The 25,480-nt window shown below is 42.5% G+C and overlaps 2 protein-coding genes across 2 annotated transcripts in view; one reads left to right on the forward strand and one right to left on the reverse strand.

Annotated features, from left to right (window-relative positions):
- The window catches only part of LOC139754164 (ras-related and estrogen-regulated growth inhibitor-like protein), a 392,942-nt gene that overhangs the window by 101,936 nt on the left and 265,526 nt on the right, over positions 1 to 25,480 (reverse strand). The gene's annotated exons all lie outside the window — the stretch shown is intronic.
- The window catches only part of LOC139753902 (uncharacterized), a 56,804-nt gene continuing 48,502 nt past the window's right edge, over positions 17,179 to 25,480 (forward strand). Inside the window, exons 1-2 of the mRNA XM_071670859.1 lie at positions 17,179 to 17,217; positions 18,012 to 18,204. Coding sequence (XP_071526960.1) covers positions 17,179 to 17,217; positions 18,012 to 18,204 — 232 coding nt within the window. The remainder of the gene's footprint in view (positions 17,218 to 18,011; positions 18,205 to 25,480) is intronic.

The raw sequence follows: 25,480 nt of genomic DNA on the forward strand, positions 1-25,480 counted from the left end.
CTTGTGTCTCCCCTGATGATGTGATTATTACACGAAAGTGCACTTGGGAACTTTTCGTGTTTCATTTTCCCCGTAGACTCATAGGAATATATATATATATATATATATATATATATATATATATATATATATATATATATATATATATATATATATATTTTTTTTTTTTTCAAACTATTCGCCATTTCCCGCGTTAGCGAGGTAGCGTTAAGAACAGAGGACTGGGCCATTGAGGGAATATCCTCACCTGGCCCCCTTCTCTGTTCCATCTTTTGGAAAATTAAAAAAAAGATATATATATATATATATATATATATATATATATATATATATATATATATATATATATATATATATTTTCTTTTTTCTTTCATACTATTCGCCATTTCCCGCTTCAGCGAGGTAGCGTTAAGTACAGAGGACTGGGCCTCTGAGGGAATATCCTCACCTGACCCCCTTCTTTGTTCCTTCCTTTGGAAAAAAAAAAAAAAGAGAGGGGAGGATTTCCAGCCCCCTGCTCCCTTCCCTTTTAAAAAGTCGCCTTCTACGACACGCAGGGAATACGTGGGAAGTATTCTTTCTCCCCTATCCCCAGGGAATATATATATATATATATATATATATATATATATATATATATATATATATATATATATATATATATATATCCCTGGGGTAGGGGAGAAAAATTCTACCTCTACATTCCCTGCAGGTCGTAGAAGGAGAGTACAGGAGGCGGGAGCGGAGGGGGCTGGAAATCCTCCCTTTCTTGGGTTTCAATTTCTAAAGGATGGAACAAGAAGGAGCCAGGGAGGGAGTGCTCATCCTCCTCGAAGGCTTAGGCTGGGGCGTTTAAATGTTTGTGGATATAACCATGATGAGAAGAGAGGAGATAAGCAGTATCAATGTAACAAAAAAAAAAAAAATTACAATCTGTACCGGAAAAACAAATACAGATATAGCAAAGAATACTTGATACTATGTTTAATATGCGATTGTTTGAGAGAAGTATTGTAACACATGTAAGGTTAGGTTAGGTTTAAAGTATCCTATTGTGATGAAGTCGTGCTGTTTACAGTTTCAAAAGCAGAGGGAAGGCAAGTTAGTTGGTGGTAGGCGACTCACAGAGTCTAGCAACCAATGCTCTACATGTACTGCATCCAGAAGATACAAAACTTATAAATCCTTCGCTCCCTATTTGAATATCCGATTCGCAAACCATGAATATTGTGGGGTAATTAGGATAATTCCAGTTAGTGGTCAATACAGGTACTATAATATCATATAAGCAGCATTCATGATTCGAGGAATCGCTGTATCGCTACTCTATCCTAGGCACATCACCGTTAACACCCGCTAACCTAAAGGTATCAAGCGCTAGAAATCAAGTTAGGGAAGGTGAACCAGAGAAAACGGAGTATTCAAGAGGGACTCAAAGAACGGTAGCAACTTTCCACCTACTGCATCCTAGAGATAAAGAGAGAGAGGTTTACAATGGTGGCCAGAGGAAGAATAAAACCTAACGTATGTATAACCACAGAAGGTAACAGTTCAGCTTAAAAGAGGAGCTGCAGAATCCTATTCAACACCAGGGAGGTTTGATAGTAGATATTACCGAAAGACTCGTATTAGGAAAACCATTTTTGAATGAGTCTGTACAGATTCTGGCATTTCCCGTAGAACCAGAAATCACACCCGGTGTTACCTAGTCACTTATACCAACGTTTCTCAGCCTCCCATCACACATGCTGAGGGTTAAAATAAGGACAAAATAAAGCTCCACGATTCGTCACATATGAGAAATACCTCTATATTGAAAACACCGCAGGACGTCGCAAATGATTAAAGATTCAATCAGTCGGTTCGTGCTTGGGAGAAGCAATCCAGAATGACCGGGCAATGACTGGAAGACAACGATGGTACAAACTACAGACAGACACATCCGAGATCTAGACCACGGGATAAACATGGAACACCTTTAGTTCCCTCGAAGCCTCAGAGCACTTAGGGAGGCTCCAGTCATCCGTCAATGTACGCAGTTAACAGGGCTTAGTTTAGCTTAGTGAATATCTTTTTTAAGAAGACCGAAAGATACACCTTAACTATATATATATATATATATATATATATATATATATATATATATATATATATATATATATATATATATATATATATATCCCTGGGGTAGGGGATTAAGAATACTTCCCACGTATTCCCTGCGTGTCGTAGAAGGCGACTAAAAGGGGAGGGAGCGGGAGGCTGGAAATCCTCCCCTCTCGTTTTTTTTTTTTTTTTAATTTTCCAAAAGAAGGAACAGAGAAGAGGTCAGGTGAGGATATTCCCTCAAAGGCCCAGTCCTCTGTTCTTAACGCTACCTCGCTATCGCGGGAAATAGCGAACAGTATGAAAAAAAAAAAAAAAAAAAAAAATATATATATATATATATATATATATATATATATATATATATATATATATATATATATATATATATATATACCCCCTAGTCCACCCAAGGGGGTATATAAATGAAGTACAAAAAAATGCTTCCAAAAAATCCCCACCATGCAGGAGAAAGTCACACTTGAACATATAACACCTTTTCTTCCATATCACACTGCCTCATCCTGTAGCTGACGTCTTCTTCCTCTCCTCTAACAACCGTATTGAGAGAGAGAGAGAGAGAGAGAGAGAGAGAGAGAGAGAGAGAGAGAGAGAGAGAGAGAGAGAGAGAGAGAGAGAGAGAGAGAGAGACTTACGACTAAATTTTTCCCCACGACAACCGAGGCGCGAGGGCAGATCTGCTGCCTCTCACGCCAGGGAAAACATCCCTGATGCCTGAAAAACCTCTGCCATCGTTACTACGACCACGACTACTAACACCACCACTACCACGATCACCACCCCACTACCACTATCATCGCTACTACCACCACTACTATCGCTTCTACTTCAGCCACTACCAGTAGCACCATCATCAACACCAGCATGGCCAGTATGACTCCTATCACCACATCCTCCCACACTATCACCACTGCTTAAGTACCACAACCAAACTAATACCACCATCATGACTACTATCACCACTACCATCACCATTGCTATCAACACTTACACTATACTCCTATCACCACCTCAGGCATAATCATAGCTACGACTATTACCATTTTCACCATCACAGTCACCACTACAGTGTCTTCTTCCACCACTTTGATCACCACCACTACCACAACTACTTCCAGTACCAGTGCTTTCACCACCACTCCCCATCACACTGCCACTGTCATCACCACTAGCAATACCATCACCACTCGTGCCACCTCCCCTGACCCTCGTGCAAGCTCTACCACATATTTTGATGGTCACAATATCAGTGATTACTTCTGTTAGTTAGAGGGTAAACGATGTTGGATACTTCTGTTAGTTAGAGGGCAAACGATGTTAGATACTTTTGTTAGTTAGAGGGCAAACGATGGATACTTCTGTTAGTTAGAGGGCAAACGATGTTGGATACCTCTGTTAGTTAGAGGGTAAACGATGTTGGATACTTCTGTTAGTTAGAGGGCAAACGATGGATACTTCCGTTAGTTAGAGGGCAAACGATGTTGGATAAGTGATTAACAAAAGGTGTCAGCGTCGAGATGAAAAAGGGCGCTCATCGCGATCTCGAAATCAACGGCCCTACACAAGCAGCCACGGACGAAATCAAAATGACCAAAGTTCGCTTAAAACCCGCCTGAAACTTAGACCTAACTATACACAGTCCTGTTACTGTGGTCTGGTTCTGGGCAGCTTAGGAGCGAGGTGACTTCGAGGGTTGAGCGTTGGTACGAACCGAACCCATGACTAAGTGAGGTGATTTCGTAAGCGGACATCAGATGTCAGTCATCGGCTCATATCTACGACCCGTTCCTCGAGACCAGTCAGTTGTTTGCAGTTGCTGGTAACAGCTTACCCGAGAGTCAGGAGAAGGAGCTGTTTCCTGTCACACATACCAAAAGGAGAAGGACGTAACCATTCAGTCAGGTTGGCTAAGTGTCAACAAAAGGCTGAACATAAGGTGTCAGTGGGATCGTAAATGGACGCAAAAAAAAGAAAAGGACGTCCAAATCATGTACACGAGCTCTGCAAGGCGATGAACGTGCCTCTAATACATTGATCTGCCTTATGTGTCCCTCTTCTCTCCTAATATATGCTGACCCTTTACAATGTATGCATTTGACTACACAGGAACTTCAACCCACCTTGTACTGATCCACTGTCTATTCGTGTGTATTGACACATTCTCTCATGTGTAATATCTATATACCAAATGCATGGGGTCCTCAGTCCCAAGCTGAGACCTAATTCATAGATTACTGTTAATATATTTTGGTAATGACTCGATCTGTGCTTACTTGTATCTGTGTACTCAATACAGGAGAGCCCTCAACCCACTTCATGCTCACCTATATTTGTATAACTCTGGTCTGCTGGTCTGTTAGTGTATTACTCACCGCATCAACATCTGAACTGGTTAATAAAGCGATTATACTAACTAACCTCTTGATCCTCCTGCACTGGGTCACTTGAGAACGGACTTCAAAATTACTTTGTCCACACCTGGACCTCTGTGAGACTCACTGGGAGTGACAACCGGTTCCGAGATTCTTTAAATCAAGGGTGAAAATCCTGCTCACTGGATAACAACAGCTGCTCCTCCTCCCATACACATGGCAACTCAACAGGAGAGAATGTGACTGGCTTTGGTGGTCTGAGTGTCGCTCGAGGTAGTCTCATTCTCAGGATCGTCTCGAAGCTGTCTCATTCAGAGGAATGTCTCGAACCTGTATCATTCTCAGAATAATCTCGAAGCAGTTTCATTCTGGGGATCGTCTCGAAGTTGTATCATTCTGAGGACCATCTCGAAGCTGTCTCATTCCGAGGGTCATCTCGCATCTGCCTCATTCTGAGTATCGTCTTGAAGTTGCTTCAGAGCTCGGTCTCATTAGCCACGTCCTCCCTGATTCGATATTAACTATGGATGGAGAAAAACCCACACGCAAGCAACGGACATTGACCAATAAAAACTCACCTTTCCAGTGACGTAACTCATTTCTCCCACCCTGAGTTGAATTACCACTCGCCCGGTTACCGGCCAGAGTTAAACTGTGTCATACAACCACATGTGGAAGGGCCAACGCCGTCCACAACAAGGAAAAACAGTTAATTCTATGATCAAGATATTGTCGTGGGATGAATACTAAATGCGACCACTGCACTTCCCTTCCTCATTATTTCCTTCACCATCAGGTGTTGCGATAATTTCCCCGAGGAGTTACTAGTTGATCATTACTAACCCACCACATCACTGGCTGGTCCATCATTGGCTGGTCCATCGCCTACTGCAACATGACTGACTGATCCTACACAGATCTCACTGAGACCACTGGCCGCTCCAACGTTACCCGTCCTGCTTCGTGTACTGACTTGATGTGACCATGTCGCAGCGACCATGTTCTGAGCTCAACTCATTGTGGCTATACTCACATGATTTTGTGCTCTAGTTCTCACACTGATGGTGAGATATGTATCTCAAAACGTCCCATACTATCATAAAGAAAAATGGAAAATGATATTGCGAATTTGGTTTATAATAATCTTCCAGTATCCGCGAAAACTACGATTGGGAAAGTAGAGAAGAGCGATAAAGAAACTAGCGAATACCAAAAGTGAATTGATCTTTAACAGAACTTGTCTAAAAGAAAATGTCGTGCTTACCTACACACACACACACACACACACACACACACACACACACACACACACACACACACATATATATATATATATATATATATATATATATATATATATATATATATATATATATCTTTGCATATGATTATAGTAGATGAATCTGTGTGTCGATTTCATTCCCTCTTGAGCCAAAAAGATTTTGTTCAAGTCGCAATGTTTCCCTGATACTCGTAAGGTTAATTACATCCTTCGAGGAAACAGTCTTTGCTAATTCATCAGGACGTGTGTGTCCTTCCCTTCCTGGGCGAGGAGGCACCATGGGGACCAAGTGAGACATAGGCCTTACCTCGGGGTAAGACACACGACCCGTCGTCTCCCCTGTCTCTACACAGAAAACGGAGACTTTGGGGTCCTTTTACATCCTCGACAGTAACTGGAGTGGCAGTGTTATGAGGGGGACATCTGATTCTTAGTTTATCTCCCTCTCCCTCCCTCTTCTCTCTCTCTCTCTTTCTCTCTCTCTCTCTCTCTCTCTCTCTCTCTCTCTCTCTCTCTCTCTCTCTCTCTCTCTCTCTCTCTCTCTCTCTCATCACGTAAGTTGTAATATGTGCGTCTGTTGAAATCAACCCAGGCCAACACACAATCACCTGTACCCACTGCAAAGCAGTTAATGCCGAACGTTGCTCTCATCTGTGGCAAACATGTGGATGTGAAAACTCGAGAGAGTATTCACAATATCCCCAGCAGCAAATATTCCATCAGATGACTTGAAGGTTCAGAGACATTTTCCGTGTCTTCAGCCAGAAGTGGACGAAGGACTTTCTTACTCGTGTGTGTGTGTGTGTGTGTGTGTGTGTGTGTGTGTGTGTGTGTGTGTGTGTGTAATGTAAATGTCTGTAAGTCTATCTATATGTGTCTCCATATGGGGAATACAAATCGGATCTGAGTAAAATCCTATGTATGTTCTATCCTCCGGTGTTCATCATGTGAACACGGGGTTGAACAAGACTCGCACGAACGATAGGTGCTGATGACGTGACTGTCCTTCGTCAATCTTGACTCAGAGGGGCAGTTCGAGAAGCCTCTTTACCTGGACTCCTCCGGAGACTGAGAGGGATGGCTGGAGAAGCCTCTTTACCTGGACTCCTCCGGAGACTTGAGAGGGATGGCTGGAGAAGTCTCTTTACCTGGACTCCTCCGCAGACTGAGAGGGAGGGCTGGAGGAGCCTCTTTACCTGGATTCATTCGGAGACTGAGAGGCCCTCACACCTCCCTAAGATTTGGAGATCTTCACAGCAACACAGCAACACGTCCGTGAGCACAGTTTATAGTGCTGAAAAGGGGGTCTCATCTGTGGTCGACTGACTTTGCAAAGCTGAGCCCCTGTCTCTCAGAGTAAGGTCAGTATAACAGGAGAAACACGAACTCAATTGGACAACTTTTCGCTTTATCTCCGGGTGTCTAGAGCTCTCCAGGAATCATCAACGTTGAGTGGGGCTTCCTGGAGTCGTCTCTACCTGTGTCAGCGTCCTTATTCTCGAAGATGTCTCGTGATATCTTCATCGAGTGGAAGTGCACAAGAGGCATCATGGCCGACCATCGTTGACGACGGGGGTCTACTGAGGGAGTTCTTGAGGTGGGCCTTCGTTTATATGGCACCTCCTGCTAACGTGTTCCTTAACATGAGCAAAAAAACGACGTGTCAAAAATGGAGAACCTTCGCTGACGGGGTTTACCGACGGCGTTCTTGAGATGATCGAACACCCCTGCAGCAGCGCTGAGCTCCGTGCATCACATGACCCGGGTTCTGGCCTTCGTAAATGCCGTGGACCCCAGATGACACACACGCGGGCCGTTTTTATATCTTCGACTGAGGAAGTCCACTACATGCTAAATAAAAACTTTCTCTATCGTTATCTGTAATCTAGAAAATAACCTGGCATTTGCTCGACTCTTGAGGAGGCTGATTGCCTCCAGCTTAGCCTTGAAGTCTGAGGTGCTTACCCAACCTTACTTCACTATGTCCTTGAACCCAGATAGGTTGCCGGCCCTCGCTCTATACTGACCGACCTTGACTGCGCCGAAAAGCTCTGGGTGGGAGGTCAGAGTCAGGGGGATCAGATCCTGTTAAACATAGACTTCCAGACTTATGACAACTTTGCCTCACGCAAACTCTGGAGTTAAGATGATTTTCCAGGTCGCTCGAAAGTGAAATTCGAGATTATTACTCGTACGTTGCCTGGCGCTTCAGTATGGCTGGCGAACATGCGAAGGCCCATATCAGAAAAGGTACCAACCAGTTCTACTGACGATGTCGTTGCTGTTCGATTAGCTGAGGTAGGTTCCGAGCGAAGGGATCAGAATCTATTAATCTAGGTCGTGGAAGAACTGATACAAAGGTTTCATCAATGCGACCCACACAGACTGAAGGTCAAACACAATCCCCACAGAGGTCGGAGGACCACAGGTGACCTGGCTCCGGGGCAAGATACGCTCGTGTTGATCTCACTGTGATGTGGGGGTTTCCAGAAGTCTCAAGAGTCCACATTTCATGGAAACCAACCAGCTACCTCTGCGTTCTGCTTCCAGTCAAGGTGTCCCGCTCAGCAGCCACTGTGTGTGTGTGTGTGTGTGTGTGTCCCAGCCACTAAGGTCTGACTGGATTTAAGGCACACAATTGGCTGCTGCTTCCTGTAGTTTCTGTGTGGAGACCTACCACACGAGGATTGGCCGTTATGATACCTTCTTTCCAGCGAAGCTGTGGGATTCTCTCCTCCTTTTTTTATTTTTCGTCTTATCCTTCTTCTACAAACACCCGAAGAGCTTAAATTAGTTTCTTCTGTAAGGATTTTTTTTTTTTTTTTCCCCTAGAGTCTCCTGCAGCTCCAAGGATGCGCTACATTCAGCAGCAGGGACAGGATGGACTCCTCTGAAGCGAGAATTTCTTTGACGAAGTTACAACCTCTTTCGTCAACTGACGATGGTACAGCCTCGCCAAAGTGACACTTCGCGTGCAACCTCAGGTTGGCGAAGTTTGGCAATAATTCTTCTGTCTGCGTGTATATATATATATATATATATATATATATATATATATATATATATATATATATATATATATATATATATATATTTTTTTTTTTTTTTTTTTTTTTTTTGCCGCTGTCTCCCGCGTTTGCGAGGTAGCGCAAGGAAACAGACGAAAGAAATGGCCCAACCCACCCCCATACACATGTATATACATACGTCCACACACGCAAATATACATACCTACACAGCTTTCCATGGTTTACCCCAGACGCTTCACATGCCCTGATTCAATCCACTGACAGCACGTCAACCCCGGTATACCACATCGATCCAATTCACTCTATTCCTTGCCCTCCTTTCACCCTCCTGCATGTTCAGGCCCCGATCACACAAATCTTTTTCACTCCATCTTTCCACCTCCAATTTGGTCTCCCACTTCTCCTCGTTCCCTCCACCTCCGACACATATATCCTCTTGGTCAATCTTTCCTCACTCATTTTCTCCATGTGCCCAAACCATTTCAAAACACCCTCTTCTGCTCTCTCAACCACGCTCTTTTTATTTCCACACATCTCTCTTACCCTTACGTTACTTAATCCATCAAACCACCTCACACCACATATTGTCCTCAAACATCTCATTTCCAGCACATCCATCCTCCTGCGCACAACTCTATCCATAGCCCACGCCTCACTTACATACAACATTGTTGGAACCACTATTCCTTCAAACATAGCCATTTGTGCTTTCCGAGATAATGTTCTCGACTTCCACACATTCTTCAAGGCTCCCAGGATTTTCGCCCCCTCCCCCATCCTATGATCCACTTCCGCTTCCATGGTTCCATCCGCTGCCAGATCCACTCCCAGATATCTAAAACCCTTTACTTCCTCCAGTTTTTCTTCATTCAAACTTACCTCCCAATTGACTTGACCCTCAACCCTACTGTACCTAATAACCTTGCTCTTATTCACATTTACTCTTAACTTTCTTCTTTCACACACTTTACCAAACTCAGTCACCAGCTTCTGCAGTTTCTCACATGAATCAGCCACCAGCGCTGTATCATCAGCGAACAACAACTGACTTACTTCCCAAGCTATCTCATCCCCAACAGACTTCATACTTGCCCCTCTTTCCAAAACTCTTGCATTCACTTCCCTAACAACCCCATCCATAAACAAATTAAACAACCATGGAGACATCACACACCCCTGCCGCAAACCTACATTCACTGAGAACCAATCACTTTCCTCTCTTCCTACACGTACACATGCCTTACATCCTCGATCAAAACTTTTCACTGCTTCTAACAACTTGCCTCCCACACCATATATTCTTAATACCTTCCACAGAGCATCTCTATCAACTCTATCATATGCCTTCTCCAGATCCATAAATGCTACATACAAATCCATATATATATATATATATATATATATATATATATATATATATATATATATATATATATATATATATATATATATATATATATATATATATATATTTTATCCCTGGGGATAGGGGAGAAAGAATACTTCCCACGTATTCCCTGCGTGTCGTAGAAGGCGACTAAAAGGGAAGGGAGCGGGGGGCTGGAAATCCTCCCCTCTCGTTTTTTTTTTAATTTTCCAAAAGAAGGAACAGAGAAGGGGGCCAGGTGAGGATATTCCCTCAAAGGCCCAGTCCTCTGTTCTTAACGCTACCTCGCTATCGCGGGAAATGGCGAATAGTATGAAAAAAAAAAAAAAAAAAAAAAATATATATATATATATATATATATATATATATATATATATATATATATATATATAGATAGATAGATAGATAGATAGATAGATAGATATAGGTGAAATCGCACCTCAGTAGGGGTTCATATAATTTCATTTAACATGTAATTTCTCTATACATGAGGCACGACATGTTTCGTGGAGACAATCCACCTCATCATGTGCCAGTACTTAACAAAGTTATTTGAATCCCAACATCACACCGGAGTTCCGCCTTCTAGCGTCAACCCATTACAGACCAACTAGTGTTTGGGCTGACCGACCTTAACAGTTAAAAAGGGAAAATGGATCAATTTATCCCCCAAAGCAACTTTAGAGCCCATCCTATCATTACCCAAATCATGATGAGAAAATTGACAAAGCACGAAAAAATATATGAAAAGTTGTTTAAGACACACTCAGCTACCCAGGTCACGTGACTCTCCTTAATCACTCTCCCTTACAACGGTTATGGGCGGTCAACCCAGACCGATGAGATGTTGGGATGTAAATAAATAACTTAGTTAAGTACTGGCACCTGATGAGGTGGACTGTCTCTACGAAGTATTGCATGTTAAATGAAATTATATGAACTCCTACTAAAGTGCGATTTCACCTACATAGCTATCATCATGGACTATGTCATCATATATATATATATATATATATATATATATATATATATATATATATATATATATATATATATATATATATATATATATATTTCTTTTCTTCTTTTAAACTATTCGCCATTTCCCGCGTTAGCGAGGTAGCGTTAAGAACAGAGGACTGGGCCTTTTTTGGAATATCCTCACCTAGCCCCCTCTGTTCCTTCTTTTGGAAAATTAAAAAAAAAACGAGAGGGGAGGATTTCCAGCCCCCCGCTCCCTCCCCTTTTAGTCGCCTTCTACGACACGCAGGGAATACTATATATATATTTTTTTTTTTTTTTTTTTTTTTGTCGCTGTCTCCCGCGTTTGCGAGGTAGCGCAAGGAAACAGACGAAAGAAATGGCCCAACCCACCCCCCCCTATACACATGTACATACACACGTCCACACACGCAAATATACATACCTACACAGCTTTCCATGGTTTACCCCAGACGCTTCACATGCCTTGATTCAATCCACTGACAGCACGTCAACCCCTGTATACCACATCGCTCCAATTCACTCTATTCCTTGCCCTCCTTTCACCCTCCTGCATGTTCAGGCCCCGATCACACAAAATCTTTTTCACTCCATCTTTCCACCTCCAATTTGGTCTCCCTCTTCTCCTCGTTCCCTCCACCTCCGACACATATATCCTCTTGGTCAATCTTTCCTCACTCATTCTCTCCATGTGCCCAAACCATTTCAAAACACCCTCTTCTGCTCTCTCAACCACGCTCTTTTTATTTCCACACATCTCTCTTACCCTTACGTTACTTACTCGATCAAACCACCTCACACCACACATTTTCCTCAAACATCTCATTTCCAGCACATCCATCCTCCTGCGCACAACTCTATCCATAGCCCACGCCTCGCAACCATATATATATATATATATATATATATATATATATATATATATATATATATATATATATATATATATATATATATATATATATATCCTCGTGTAGCTGTAGGGCATTATATAACTTTGTGTCAACATTTCAAGAAAGAAAAGCTTCTTTTTAAAACCCAAAAATACTTCTGGCTGGAGCGTTTACTGCGTATAATCCCCCACTAACAACACAACGAACGTCTCTTCTCTCAACTAACTCGATCTGTTTCATGTTTTCTCCTCAGACGAAAAATTAGAGAGAAAAAAAAAGTGCGTGAATTCACGTTTTCATGTTAGTTACCAAGAGATGATTAGCGGGTTGGAGATGTGGTGTTGGGCGGTGATGACTGTTGCCGAGAGAGAGAGAGAGAGAGAGAGAGAGAGAGAGAGAGAGAGAGAGAGAGAGAGAGAGAGAGAGTCAGGTATTCCAAATGCCTCTTAATTAATCTTTTGAAGATTCTTTTTTATAGCATGGAACGTAAGACTCACTGTAGCTTAGAATCTCTGTATCATTATTGTTATTATAATTATTATTATTATTATTATCATTATTATTATCATTATCATTATTATTATTATTATTACTATTATCATCCTCATTATTATTATTATCATTATCATTATTATTATTATTATCTTTATTATCATTATTACTATTATCGTTATTATTATTATTATTATTATTATCATTATTACTGTTATTATTATCATTATTATCATGCGCTACATTCTTTCAGCAGGGAAAGGATTGACTCCCTCGCTGGGGGGGAAAGGTCTTGGACGAGACTGTATCCCGATGACAGACCATACCCCTGACCAAAGCGACCTTTACAGTCGTGGTGTAACAACAAGCAGGCAGAGTCCGGTAACGACATCTTCGTTTTCGGTTTGATAGAGCATCAACCATCTTGACGTATGACTCGTGATGTTGCGTTCATCCAAACTTTGACTTAACAGCTGCATCATGGACTTGGCCATTGCTATCTTTTTTTTCTACATAAGAGTAGCTGATGCCTCATCTGGACCAGGCACTATAGTTGTCTGATAAAGTTGCTCTGGTGCCTTAATCTTATTCAGTAAGTGCAACACGTTGAAAGCCATTCTCTTAAGACTGATTAAACACCTCATCAACATATTCCTTTACTCTCATTTTATTTATTTTCCTAATCACTTTTTTCAATATTTTATTTTCCTATCAAACCATTGTTTTCTCTTTCTTAGTCTCATACTTTCCCTCACCACATTCTCTTCCATATAGCGTTGAAACTGCAGCGATTTCCTCTTCATCGGTGTTTAACGTCTTTAAGAAAAAAAAAAAAAGAAAAAAGAAATCATTCGTTATCTCTGATATTAAGGTTCTCTACTCACGATCACAGTCAGTTCTATATTTCCGCCTCAGAAATACGTGTGACGTGGTCTGGTGTCAACTTTGGAGGATCGAATTAAATGGAACACTTCCTGGCAATGCCCCCCTCCAGCCAGGCTTTTGTGAGCAGAGTTAGATCATTAGATCTGTTTCTGGTTTACTCGGGGCGAAAGAGGAAGAAGTTTAAGCGACAGATGTTTATCAATCTGCTTCGAAGGGGAGGCATTCACTTATATCGATATTCGTTTCAGATCTCTATTGTCACGAGGAGTCCCGGGAAGAAAAGGAATGAATTCAGGAACCTCCTGCCGGAGTTGTGGGAGACCAGGTTCTTGTATTCCTGGCACACAAACACAGTACCCAAAGGAGCGCCTCCTCTCACTTGAGGTTCTCTTGGCACACACACACACACACACACACACACAGTACTCAAAAGGAGCACATCCATTCACTTGTGGTTCTTCTTTAACCTCAGGTCTTATCGGATTCTCGACCAGTTGCGCACTATCTTCCTGGGCGGTGTGATGGAGGTAGACGTTTCTCGAAGCTCCCTCCTACTTCCACAACCCTTCTGGGAATTCTCTTTCTTCCAGGCTTATCTCTTCCAGGCAGCGTGGGGGACGTCAAGCGTATATGAAAAAAAAAAGTTGTGAATGGAAAGTTGGTGGGCTATTAATATGAGGTCATTTAGACGAAGGAGAAAAGAAAAGACGAACCCGGTTAGGATGTGACCAATAACGTATCTTGGTCAGGTAGATCAAAAACCTTTCTGAGGCTGTGATAGACCTGATGATACACGATGGTCTGATACCTGGGTGTGTGGAGTGGCTATAAACACATCAGTCAGTATCATCAGGACGGAGGGAAATGGCATGTACGAAGAGGAATCCCATCTCAGATCCGATCTCCTCTGAATTTCTTTGGTCTATTGTTGTGTTTCTGGATGTATCGAGGTACACAGAGATCGCCCGTAGGATGAGCCACGATACCGCTGACGTAGTTTTGATAAAGTCTCAGTACGAAATGTGATCAGGAATCAGCTTCTGCGGTAACTTAGTAACTGCGTGGCTGAGGTGAGTGACATCATGAGGTGTCATAATGTTCCAACTCACGGGTTTGGAAATGCGTCTTCGTCCCTCAGCGACCACTTTCTCTGGACTGAAGTATTTACCCTCAAAGAATGGAAGGACAAGTCGGTCAGAATACGTGTCTCTCTCTCATGTCGGATTTACCCTTGGCAGATTCTCTCGCTGCACTCCTTATGCAAGTGACAATTCCACTGCCTCTCTGCTTTACTACCTTACCTTCCTCTATACAGCATAGAAATGTCTTCCAGCTGAAGACCTCAGTTATAAATGACAAGGACTTTCTTCGTCTGGATCACCCCATGTACATGGCTTTCCCACGTACTGCCGGGTACTACATGCGTGGTGTGTCACCTTACCCTCATCGTAGACACCTGACAGAGCTGGGCTGGCTGAACGCCACACTGATCTCCGGCAGTTGTGTTACTCAACCACCAATGAACGAAGAGACTTATTATGACATCATATATCTCTCTACCAATGAGTATGAAGCATATCTAAATCTCAACCAATAATAATGAAGCAACGTAAGCATGAGTGGTTTTTGACCAATGATAATGAAGTATTACTTCCTCTACCAATGATGCTGAAGCATCAGTCCTTCTCCACCAATGAAACTGAAACGTATATGCTTTTCCACTAGTGAAACTGAGGCATACATACCCCCTCTGCCAATGAAACTGAAGCATATATACCTCTCTACTAATAAAAATGAAGCATATATACCTCTCCACCAATGAACAAACTTCAGTAAAGATATCACACACACACACACACACACACACACACACACACACACACACACACACACACACACACACATATGCACACACACACACGCAACGTCTTTTCTCCATTGACTCCACTAGTCTCTCTCGCTCCCCTTCCCAGGTGAGAACATGGACAACTAGCTCTCCAACCGTGATTCCAGAAGAGTGTAGCAACGTCACGCACCAACATTTCTTTCCCTCCTCGAACAGCCACGGACATTCCTAAGCTTTCTGTATTCAATCAAAGAGTTCATATGTTACCACAAACACCTCTCCACCAACGACTAGACAGAGTGACTCAGGAGATGTCAAACTTGCCAATAATGGCTTCATGCTTACTTCGCCAATAATGACTTCAGCTTACTTTCCCCTTTTGACTTCGCCAGCTAAATCCAACCATCACAAGGTGATCAGTTAAGCGGGCATGTCAGGTGAAATAATCTCTTCCACGATGTTTGGCTAATGTCTGAGATCTTCTCTTGTAAATGAGAAGGGGGAAAATATTTGGGCTTTACATTATCCCTTGGTCTTCTATCATCGAGTTCTTGTGGTGAGTCTCTCCCGCTTTCAATCGAGACTAAAGATTAGGAAAAGACGAAAATCATTATTCAACAATACAGATTTAAAGTAAAAGGTCTATGACTTACTGACTGAAACCATTATACATATATATATATATATATATATATATATATATATATATATATATATATATATATATATATATATATATATATATATATTCTTTTCTTTCAAACTATTCGCCATTTCCCGCATTAGCGAGGTAGCGTTAAGAACAGAGGACTGGGCCTTTGAGGGAATACCCTCACCTGGCCCAATTCTCTGTTCCTTCTTTTGAAAAAAAAAAAAAAAAAAAAAATGAAAATGATTAATATCCCTCCTACCCTTGATTCATTATGTGTATTCTGAATTAGAATTGCCAGACGAAGAGGAGCTGCACGTTTGAAAGAGTCGCTATCTGACGAAGGACGAGCCGTCCTGATGAAGGAGGAGGCAGCTGACGAATGGATGCAACCAGATAAAGGAACAGCCAGTTGATGGGGGGAGATACTACTTGATGAAAAGGGGTCGACCTGCTGAGGGAAGAACCACGTGACGAAGAAGGCCTGTTAATGACTTTCGAGTTACCTAACGAAGGAGGAGGAGGTACCTGACGGCGGAGAAGGCGTCAGTGATAATATAGGAGAAATTAACTAATGAGAGGGGAGCCACCTGATAAAGGACGAAGCAGGAGCCACTTGACTAAAGAAAGGGTACCTAAGAAAGGAAGAGCTTCCTGACGAAGGAGGAACCATCTGACGGAGAGGTCAGTTAGCTATGGAGGATCAGCCTGATGATGCATGTGTCACGTTAACGAACAGAGGGGGAACTGCCTAACGAACTAGGAACCACCCGACCAATGGGTTAGCTACCGTACGAAGGAGACGAACCATCTGGCAAAAGGGATAGTCAGGGATCGTCATCTGGCGAAGGAAGAAGCGCTACTTCTTCTTCTTCTTCTTCTGAGTTGACGCGGTGTCTACGTCACTAGATCGACCAACCACCCATGAAATCGGCAGAGTCAACGGCCGGATACCTCCATCGGGGCTCCTTACCGGCTTTCCTGTATTGGGCGACGGCTCAGAGCCGGATATCATGTACCCTGCCTGAAGAAGTACTACCAGACATTCCTTCTCAGGATGCTCAGCGATGCACAGGTAATGACAGGAGGGGAGTCGCCAGCCGGTTATGTGTGAGGAGCGCTTCGATCTGACCTCATCAAAAGGATGGCGTTTCATCACCGACATTATGCCACCAGGAAGTCATTACAATCACTGAGGATCATCAGCGTCGATTATGGCGTCTTCTTCCAAGTGTGAACCTGGAAGGCTCGAGGTTTGTTGCTGAGCCAAGGCGAGGGTGATGCCCCTTTCCCCTTCCCTTCCTCCTATACATTTCTCTGTCTCTCTTTCCCCATTCCCTCCCTCCCCCTCTCATGTCCGTCAGTCGCGCGTTCTCTCCCTATTTCTCTTTCTCCAGGGATCCTTTCCTTATGAAATAATAAACTTGCGCACGATACCAACACCTTGAGAGAGAGAGAGAGAGAGAGAGAGAGAGAGAGAGAGAGAGAGAGAGAGAGAGAGAGAGAGAGAGAGAGAGAGAGAGAGAGAGAGAGAGAGAGAGAGTCTTTGCTTCGACAAAGCAAAAGTACAGGAAACTCATCTGTTGTCCTCTCTGGTCAGGTGCACCAAGCTACCCAATATATAGAGTCCAGGCGAGGGTTCAGCCCGAACCTGGTACTCACGCAGCCAAGATCTAAGAAAAACAAAAAATTTATTTCTCCTATTTCGCTATAAATTCTGTAAGACACAGACTTTCCGTTCTGTGGTAGACGGTGCTTCATTGTAAAGAAAGTGGCAGGACTTCAAAGTGTTGACGACCGTTGTATGGTCAAGATCTGCTGGTCTATCTTCCTGTGAATTTAGTCTATTACGTCAGGACATTATCCTGTGTTCAGTTGCATTCTTCTTTCCCCCAACACCCTCACACCTCTCTTACTCTTGAACACTGTTGGCTTAAAATGGACGTGACAATGGTGCTGCTATATCACCGACTCTCCCATCCCCACAGTACATGATATCCTATTCACTGACTCTGTCATGCAACAAATATAAACAACTGTCTACCAGTGGCTACAGGATATAACCAACGGATGGGACACGTCCCGCAATGTAGTTCTGGTGCATCTTAAACACACGCCACAAAAGGAGATTCGCCAGCGTGTTGAGTCGCCTCACAAAGACCAAAGGGAGATTCGCCAGTGTGTTGAGTCGCCACACAAAGACCACAGTGTATCTCACTTTGACAGTCACTGGACGCTGGGTGAAATCCATTTCCTCATTTAGAAAAGTACAATGAGGACAAGACTCACGTGGAAAAGAGGATTCATATATCAGCGTCCCTCGTACAATGAGGACAAGACTCGTGGAGAAAAGAGGATGTACATCTCAGCGTTCCTCGTCTCTCTGAAAATTCGACCAAACTTAAAGACGGAGACTTTTAACTCGCGGCGTAACCACAAGTAGGAGGAGTCCGGTAAATCACACACACACACACACACACACACACACACACACACACACACACACACACACACACACACACAACACACACACACACACACACACACACACACACACACACACACACACACACACATACACAAACACACACTGATGTGACCTGATTTACACAATTGTAAACATGACAGAGATTTACGACCCTATTCCGGCTTTGCCTCAAACCACACACAAGTAGGTTAATGGTGTAGTTGGATCGTTACGGAAATCATTACCGGTCATCTCCCCAGCTGATTAACGAACACTGGACCCAAACGGGTCAAACTGGGTCATTTCAGTGTATTGTTATCGACCATGTCACATCTTTAGGTCACGATACTATGTATATATATATATATATATATATATATTCGCTATTTCCCTTGTGAGTAAGATAGCGTCAAGAACAAATGAATGAGCGTTAGAGGAAAAAATCCTCACTTGGTCCCTTCTCTGATCCTTCGTGTGTGTGTGTGTGTGTGTGTGTGTGTGTGTGTATGTGTTAATAATTCTTAATGTATTTCCTTTAAGGGTAAACAAACAATTAACATTATAATCAAAGGCGAACAAAAGAAATCTTAAAACAGGTCATAAATGTGAGACTCACGTCTATCGCCTGGAAATCATAACTGTCGAGTTATTTTTCTTCCCACCCGAGTTAGTAGCACAGTTCAAACGTCCACTGAGAGACGTATTCAATGCCTTGAGCATAAGACACTGGCTACTGGTAAGGTTCGCAAGTCTTGTAGTAGTTTGTATTTACTCTTCACGTGAAGATGGCTAGACGATCGCCTGACCTGGATGCTTTACATAGCTATATGTAATTATTTTTGAGTTGATACAGATGCTCTTTTTTTCTCTCTCTCTCTTTGGCCTTATTTGATGATTCTCATTTGTTTTTTCTTTTTCGATGGATGATGATCCACCCAGTAATTGATGATGCTCTTTTTTAATGTTCTCGATTAACGAGAAACTCTTTTTTTTCCCCTTTAATTGATGATGCTATTTTGTTTTCTTATGATTGATATATGTGATCTTTTTTCTTATACTGGTGATGCTCTTGTGTTCTTTCGACTGGTGATTATATCCTTTTTCCTCTCGAGTGATGATGCTCTTTTGTTTTTTTTTTCTGATTTATTCAAACTTATTTTTATGTGACTTTCGTCTGTTGCATTATGGACACAGACGGTTCTATCGTAAAAGATGACGAGTTTTCAAACACTAGTTAATATACATACATATATATATATATATATATATATATATATATATATATATATATATATATATATATATATATATATATATATATATAAGCCGTCTCTGTTCCTTGGCCATAATGGTAGCGGGAAAACTCGCGTGAGATGAGGCCGTCCCACGCGGGCCGCCCTACTCCACCATGGCCACGTGCCCATCCCCCAGGGAGGAGGGAGTACACATATGGTGGCGGGGGCAGGTGGCAGGCCTGGCGAGCGTCAGCGGCCTCCGTCCTCAACACAAGAGAAGCGCCGCCAGCTGCCCGCGGGGCACGGGTACTGGAGGGTGTGGGTGGCACACACACACACACACACACACACGCACACATCGTTACGTAGCGAGTCACATGTATAAGGGTACATCCAGGACCAACCCAGCACCACTAGTCCGTGTTGATATCTGGGGCATGACGGTACGATCCCTGAGCTCGACGGTACGAACCTTGGTATGATGGCTTGACCCTTTATCTGACTTGCGTGTGTGTGTGTGTGTGTGTGTGTGTGTGTGTGTGTGTGTGTGTGTGTGTGTGTAACATCCATAGAAAAAAAAATACATGATCATATCCATGTTCACCTTTGCAGTAAGTACTTGGTAATATATATACATATATATATATATATATATATATATATATATATATATATATATATATATATATATATATATATATATATATATATATATATATAAATATATATATATATATATATATATATATATTTTTTCTTTTTTTTTTTTTCTTTCATACTATTCGCCATTTCCCGCATTAGCGAGGTAGCGTTAAGAACAGAGGACTGGGCCTTAGAGGGAATATCCTCACCTGGCCCCCTTCTCTGTTCCTTCTTTTGGAAAATTAAAAAAAAAAAAAAAACGAGAGGGGAGGATTTCCAGCCCCCCGCTCCCTCCCCTTTTAGTCGCCTTCTACGACACGCAGGGAATACGTGGGAAGTACTCTTAATCCCCTCTCCTCAGGGATAATATATATATATATATACATATATATATATATATATATATATATATATATATATATATATATATATATATATATATATATATATATATATATATTAATTTACCAAGGTGCCCTCATCCTCTTTATAACCGACTAATTAGTCCAACTATTGACTCTGGTGTGAGTCCAAGCAATTAGCACCAACAACGCTAAACCGACGAGACTTCAGACACCAACAGCTCTTCACGGCCACCTTAAGGACCCAATGGTCTGTCGGGATGGGGAGGGCGGTGTTCATCACTCAGGCCGGTGCTCCTCCTTCCTTCCCTCCCTCCTTCACCGCTTGGGTTAGGGCTGCCTCATCTGAGGTTCATTGGGAGACAGTGTGGTTCAGAGCCGCCCCCTCCTTGGGGAGCGATGAACCCGAGTGTCGTGCAGGTGCAATGATGTCGGTGGCTCTCTCTCTCTCTCCCTCCTGAAGGAGGAGGAGGAGGAGGAGGAGGAGGTGGCGGTGGGTCAGCAGACTAGCTAATTGCCGCCGGATATGGGGGTGAGGGTGGTAGGTGGAGCTTTGTCGAACATTAGCACACACACACACACACACACACACACAGTCCAACTACCTCCCTCTCCTTCTACGAGGTCGTCACGTCCCTCGCTACGGTCATGTAATTCGTAAACGTCGTCATTTTCGTGCCCCTCCATCCCTCTTCCCACCTTTCGTTTTCATCATAGAATCCTCCGTTAAGCTTTATAGTCGTCCCCTTATTGTCCCATTGTCCGTTTTCTTTCTTTATCATCCCACTTTCATTTCTGCTTGTCTGACTGTTGTCTAACTCCAGTGTTTTTGCTGGTTTTGACTACATTTTTTGTCCTCTCTCGTGTTTTTGTAGTCTTACTCCAGTAGATTTTGTAGTCTTACTCCAGTGGTATTTGTAGTCTTATTCCAGTGGTTTTTGTAGTCTTACTCCAGTGGTTTTTGTAGTCTTACTCCAGTGGTTTTTGTAGTCTTACTCCAGTGGTTTTTGTAGTCTTACTCCAGTTGTTTTTGTAGTCTTACTCCAGTGGTTTTGGTAGTCTTACTCCAGTTGTTTTTGTAGTCTTATTCCAGTGGTTTTTGTAGTCTTACTCCAGTGGTTTTTGTTGTCTGACTTGTATTACTCTCGCCTGATTTCAATGATTTTGTTCTTTGACGCCAGTGTCTTTTGTTGTCTGATCAGTTTTTCTAAATTTCTTTCTCTGACTACTGTGTCTTTGTCATCTAATGCCTATGTTCTCGATGGCTAACACCTGCGCTTTTGTTATCTGTGTCTATTATTTTTGTTTCCTGTCCAGTGTCTTTGTTATAGAACGACAATGTTTTTGTTGTTGTTGTTGTATGACTCCTTACTCTTGACTCCCATTATTTTGTACAGCCGTAGTATTTGTCCCTCTGCCTGACGTCAGTCCTTACATGTTTGACTACAAATTTTGTCTTTGTTGTTCCTATTGTGTGGTTGCATCCTGGTCACTTGTTTTTATGCTCCTGTTGTTCTTGTTCTTCAGTGCCATGTTATCATAATCATCATAGTCTGGGGGCGTTCTTCTCTTCTTGTTCTTTGTACGGAAAGAACTAATGGTTTCCGACACGTGGTTCTTCTGTTCTACACGAACTACCTCAGGTTCTTCTTCAAGCCTGTGTGTGTGTGTGTGTGTGTGTTGGAGGGGTTAGCTTAGGTCTAAGCCACGCCCTAGCAACCGTCTCCTCCGTCCTGTTGACCTCCCTTAACCCCCCCCCCACCAACCTCCTTCGGAAACCTTGAACCCAAGCCATCATCAGGGCTCCGAGACGATTCGACCCGCTAATGAAGCACTTCGGCGCGGTTCATTTTACCTCCGCTGGTAGGTATTGACTCTCTACCCGTCAAGGACAACATCAACACCGGCCGGGTCATGGCCCCTCTCTGTCACTGACCTGTGAAGTGTGGACAAGTAACCGGCACTTTCGAATAAGGATTCGTATCAAAGTATCGAAAGGCTATGTCTATCAGCACCGTATACACAAAAACATCCTTGACATCTTAGTAGGATAGCAGATATAAGGACGTATGCATCCCATAAATGGTCTAAATTTATTTGATGTATATCATTTTTTTGACGACAATTTATGAAAGATACATAGATGAACGAGGTCCTGTAACCTCCGTAAATATCAACACTTCCTTAATCGTCTTCTTTTTTTTTTTTTGAGCATCTGTAGATTGAAAAAGCGCAGCTCTGCTGTTTGAGTGGGCTGCATCATGGCGCTGAACCCGTACAGGCGCAGGTTTCATGTTAGCGCAGTCCTATATTAGCGCACATCCCATAGTGATACCAATCCCATATCAATGCCAATGACCTAACCAGCCAACCCAGCTTCATCAAGTGTAGTGACGGGCCAATCAGCTGCTAGACTCAACATATTACCGACTGGTCAGTCACCCACCGACATTCCTCAAGCATCTATTATCAATATCACATCAGCTTTGTTATGTACTTGGTAACAAGCAGACCCGTATCATCACTACTACTTCCTAACCTGAGAACGTGTTTATCATCATCCCTCACATGAACGTAGGAGCTTGAGTCATCATTTGCGACAGAGGCGATCAAGCACTTCACATAAACAATGGACATACGAGCCTCTTCCCCCCCGCCTGGATATAGCCATCCTCGAGGGCTGGTGGTGGGAACCGGTGGAAGTTGACGAAGTCATAGGCCGCCATAGCAGGTTTGGTGCCAACTTTTCACCCATTACTGAGAAACAATATAAACGTAAGTACAGAGTAAAATTAGTAGGTGACACATACACACACACACCTGGGTCCAAGGGGTCAACACAAGATGGGATCTATGCAGGACATGGAGGAGGCGTCACGGTATGTGACGGCAGGAACATAGTGACACCTTCGTCATACCGAGAATCTGGAGAGTTTCGAACTCAGGTGAACCAGAGGTCAACACCCTCCGAGTCAGGGGGATGATGACGACTGTTTATTACTAATTAGGGACGATATTTCCACAGCCATTAGGATCGTCGGGTGGGAGCAGAGGAGAGGGTGTCGGGGAGGCACGGTAAGGCAATATGTGAGGCCAGTAGCAGCGGCAGGTAAGGACGAAGGCCACACTGATACATATACGTATGTACAGACATACACAGTCCTTTGCAAGAAAACGTATAGGATCATATAAGAACCAAACAAAGACACATACGAGCCAACGCAAATAAACATATAAAGAGGAAAGAAACAAGAAAAATCACGCAAACATGACACTCACTCTCCATACCACAAATATATACACAGAGGATATAAACAAAATTAAGACCTTCATAGCACTATCCAGCACCAGTTTAGGAAAAAAAAAGAATCCAAAATATAATCATAATACAAAATCAAGCTGCATGGACGTAGAGAGAACCAGTCTACAGCAACAGTCAGCTGAAGAAGAAAATTACACCTAAAGCGAAGATTTTTCACCCTGGGGTTGTCAGGCCTTTGTTTTGTTGTGGTGAAGGAAGCCACAGTGATTTCTCCCCGGCTGCTTAAACATATAATTTTTTCTATATATATATATATATATATATATATCCTGGCCTGAGACAGTTACCCATTATATCGACCAACCCCAAGAGGTGAATGAACAGCTGGGTTGATTGTGGACCGACTTCTGCAACCAGGATTCGAACCTATTCACTCGAAATGGGGGCGGCCCGTGAATGCGTCACGGTCAGGAACAGCGCTAACCTTAGCTACACCACGGGAGCCCATATTCAATGTACATTTTGAAAGTGTCATTACGGGCGTATTGTTGCTCTGTTTCCTATATTCAGTAACCCTTGTAACAACCCCAAGTTGCCGTAGTTTTTGTGAACACCATAAACATAAATAAGCTGTTTCATTCTTGGGTTTAGGGTCTTAACAGCCTTAGCAAACTGAATTTAAGCCGTTATGAGGACGAGAACCACTTATGAAGAAGACAGTTATATGTCGACAGTCTTATACAGGTATAAAATAAAGCTCTTGGCTCAGGCGGAAGTACAAATGAAAAAATAAAGACGAGTAAATTAAGCGTCATTTTTTTAAGCTTTCAGACTGGGGTATAAAATAAAGACGAGTAAATCAAGCGTCATTTTTTTAAGCTTTCAGACTGGGGTATGAAATAAAGACGAGTGAATTAAGCGTCATTTTTTTAAGCTTTCAGACTGGGGTATAAAATAAAGACGAGTAAATTAAGCGTCATTTTTTAAGCTTTCAGACTGGGGTATGAAATAAAGACGAGTGAATTAAGCGTCATTTTTTTAAGCTTTCAGACTGGGGTATGAAATAAAGACGAGTAAATCAAGCGTCATTTTTTTAAGCTTTCAGACTGGGGTATGAAATAAAGACGAGTAAATCAAGCGTCATTTTTTTAAGCTTTCAGACTGGGGTATGAAATAAAGACGAGTAAATCAAGCGTCATTTTTTTAAGCTTTCAGACTGGGGTATAAAATAAAGACGAGTGAATTAAGCGTCATTTCTCTAAGCTTTCAGACTGGGAGTCATGATAATCCAAGCCTGACGAACAGGTAGACGAAAGAAACACACGCGAGCAATAGACAGACTACGTGTAATAGATATATGAAAGAACTCTATGTAAACCAAATATATGAAGGAGCTACGTATAAGCAACGGTATGACGAAAGAACATGTAAACAAATGTATGAAAGTATCACTTGCAAACAAATGTATGAAAGATCTACTCGTAAACAAAAATATATGAAGGAGCTACGTATAAGCAACTGTATGAAAGAACATGTAAACAAATGCAT

Source organism: Panulirus ornatus, chromosome 16 (genome assembly GCF_036320965.1).
Source record: "Panulirus ornatus isolate Po-2019 chromosome 16, ASM3632096v1, whole genome shotgun sequence".
Lineage (NCBI taxonomy): Eukaryota > Metazoa > Arthropoda > Malacostraca > Decapoda > Palinuridae > Panulirus > Panulirus ornatus.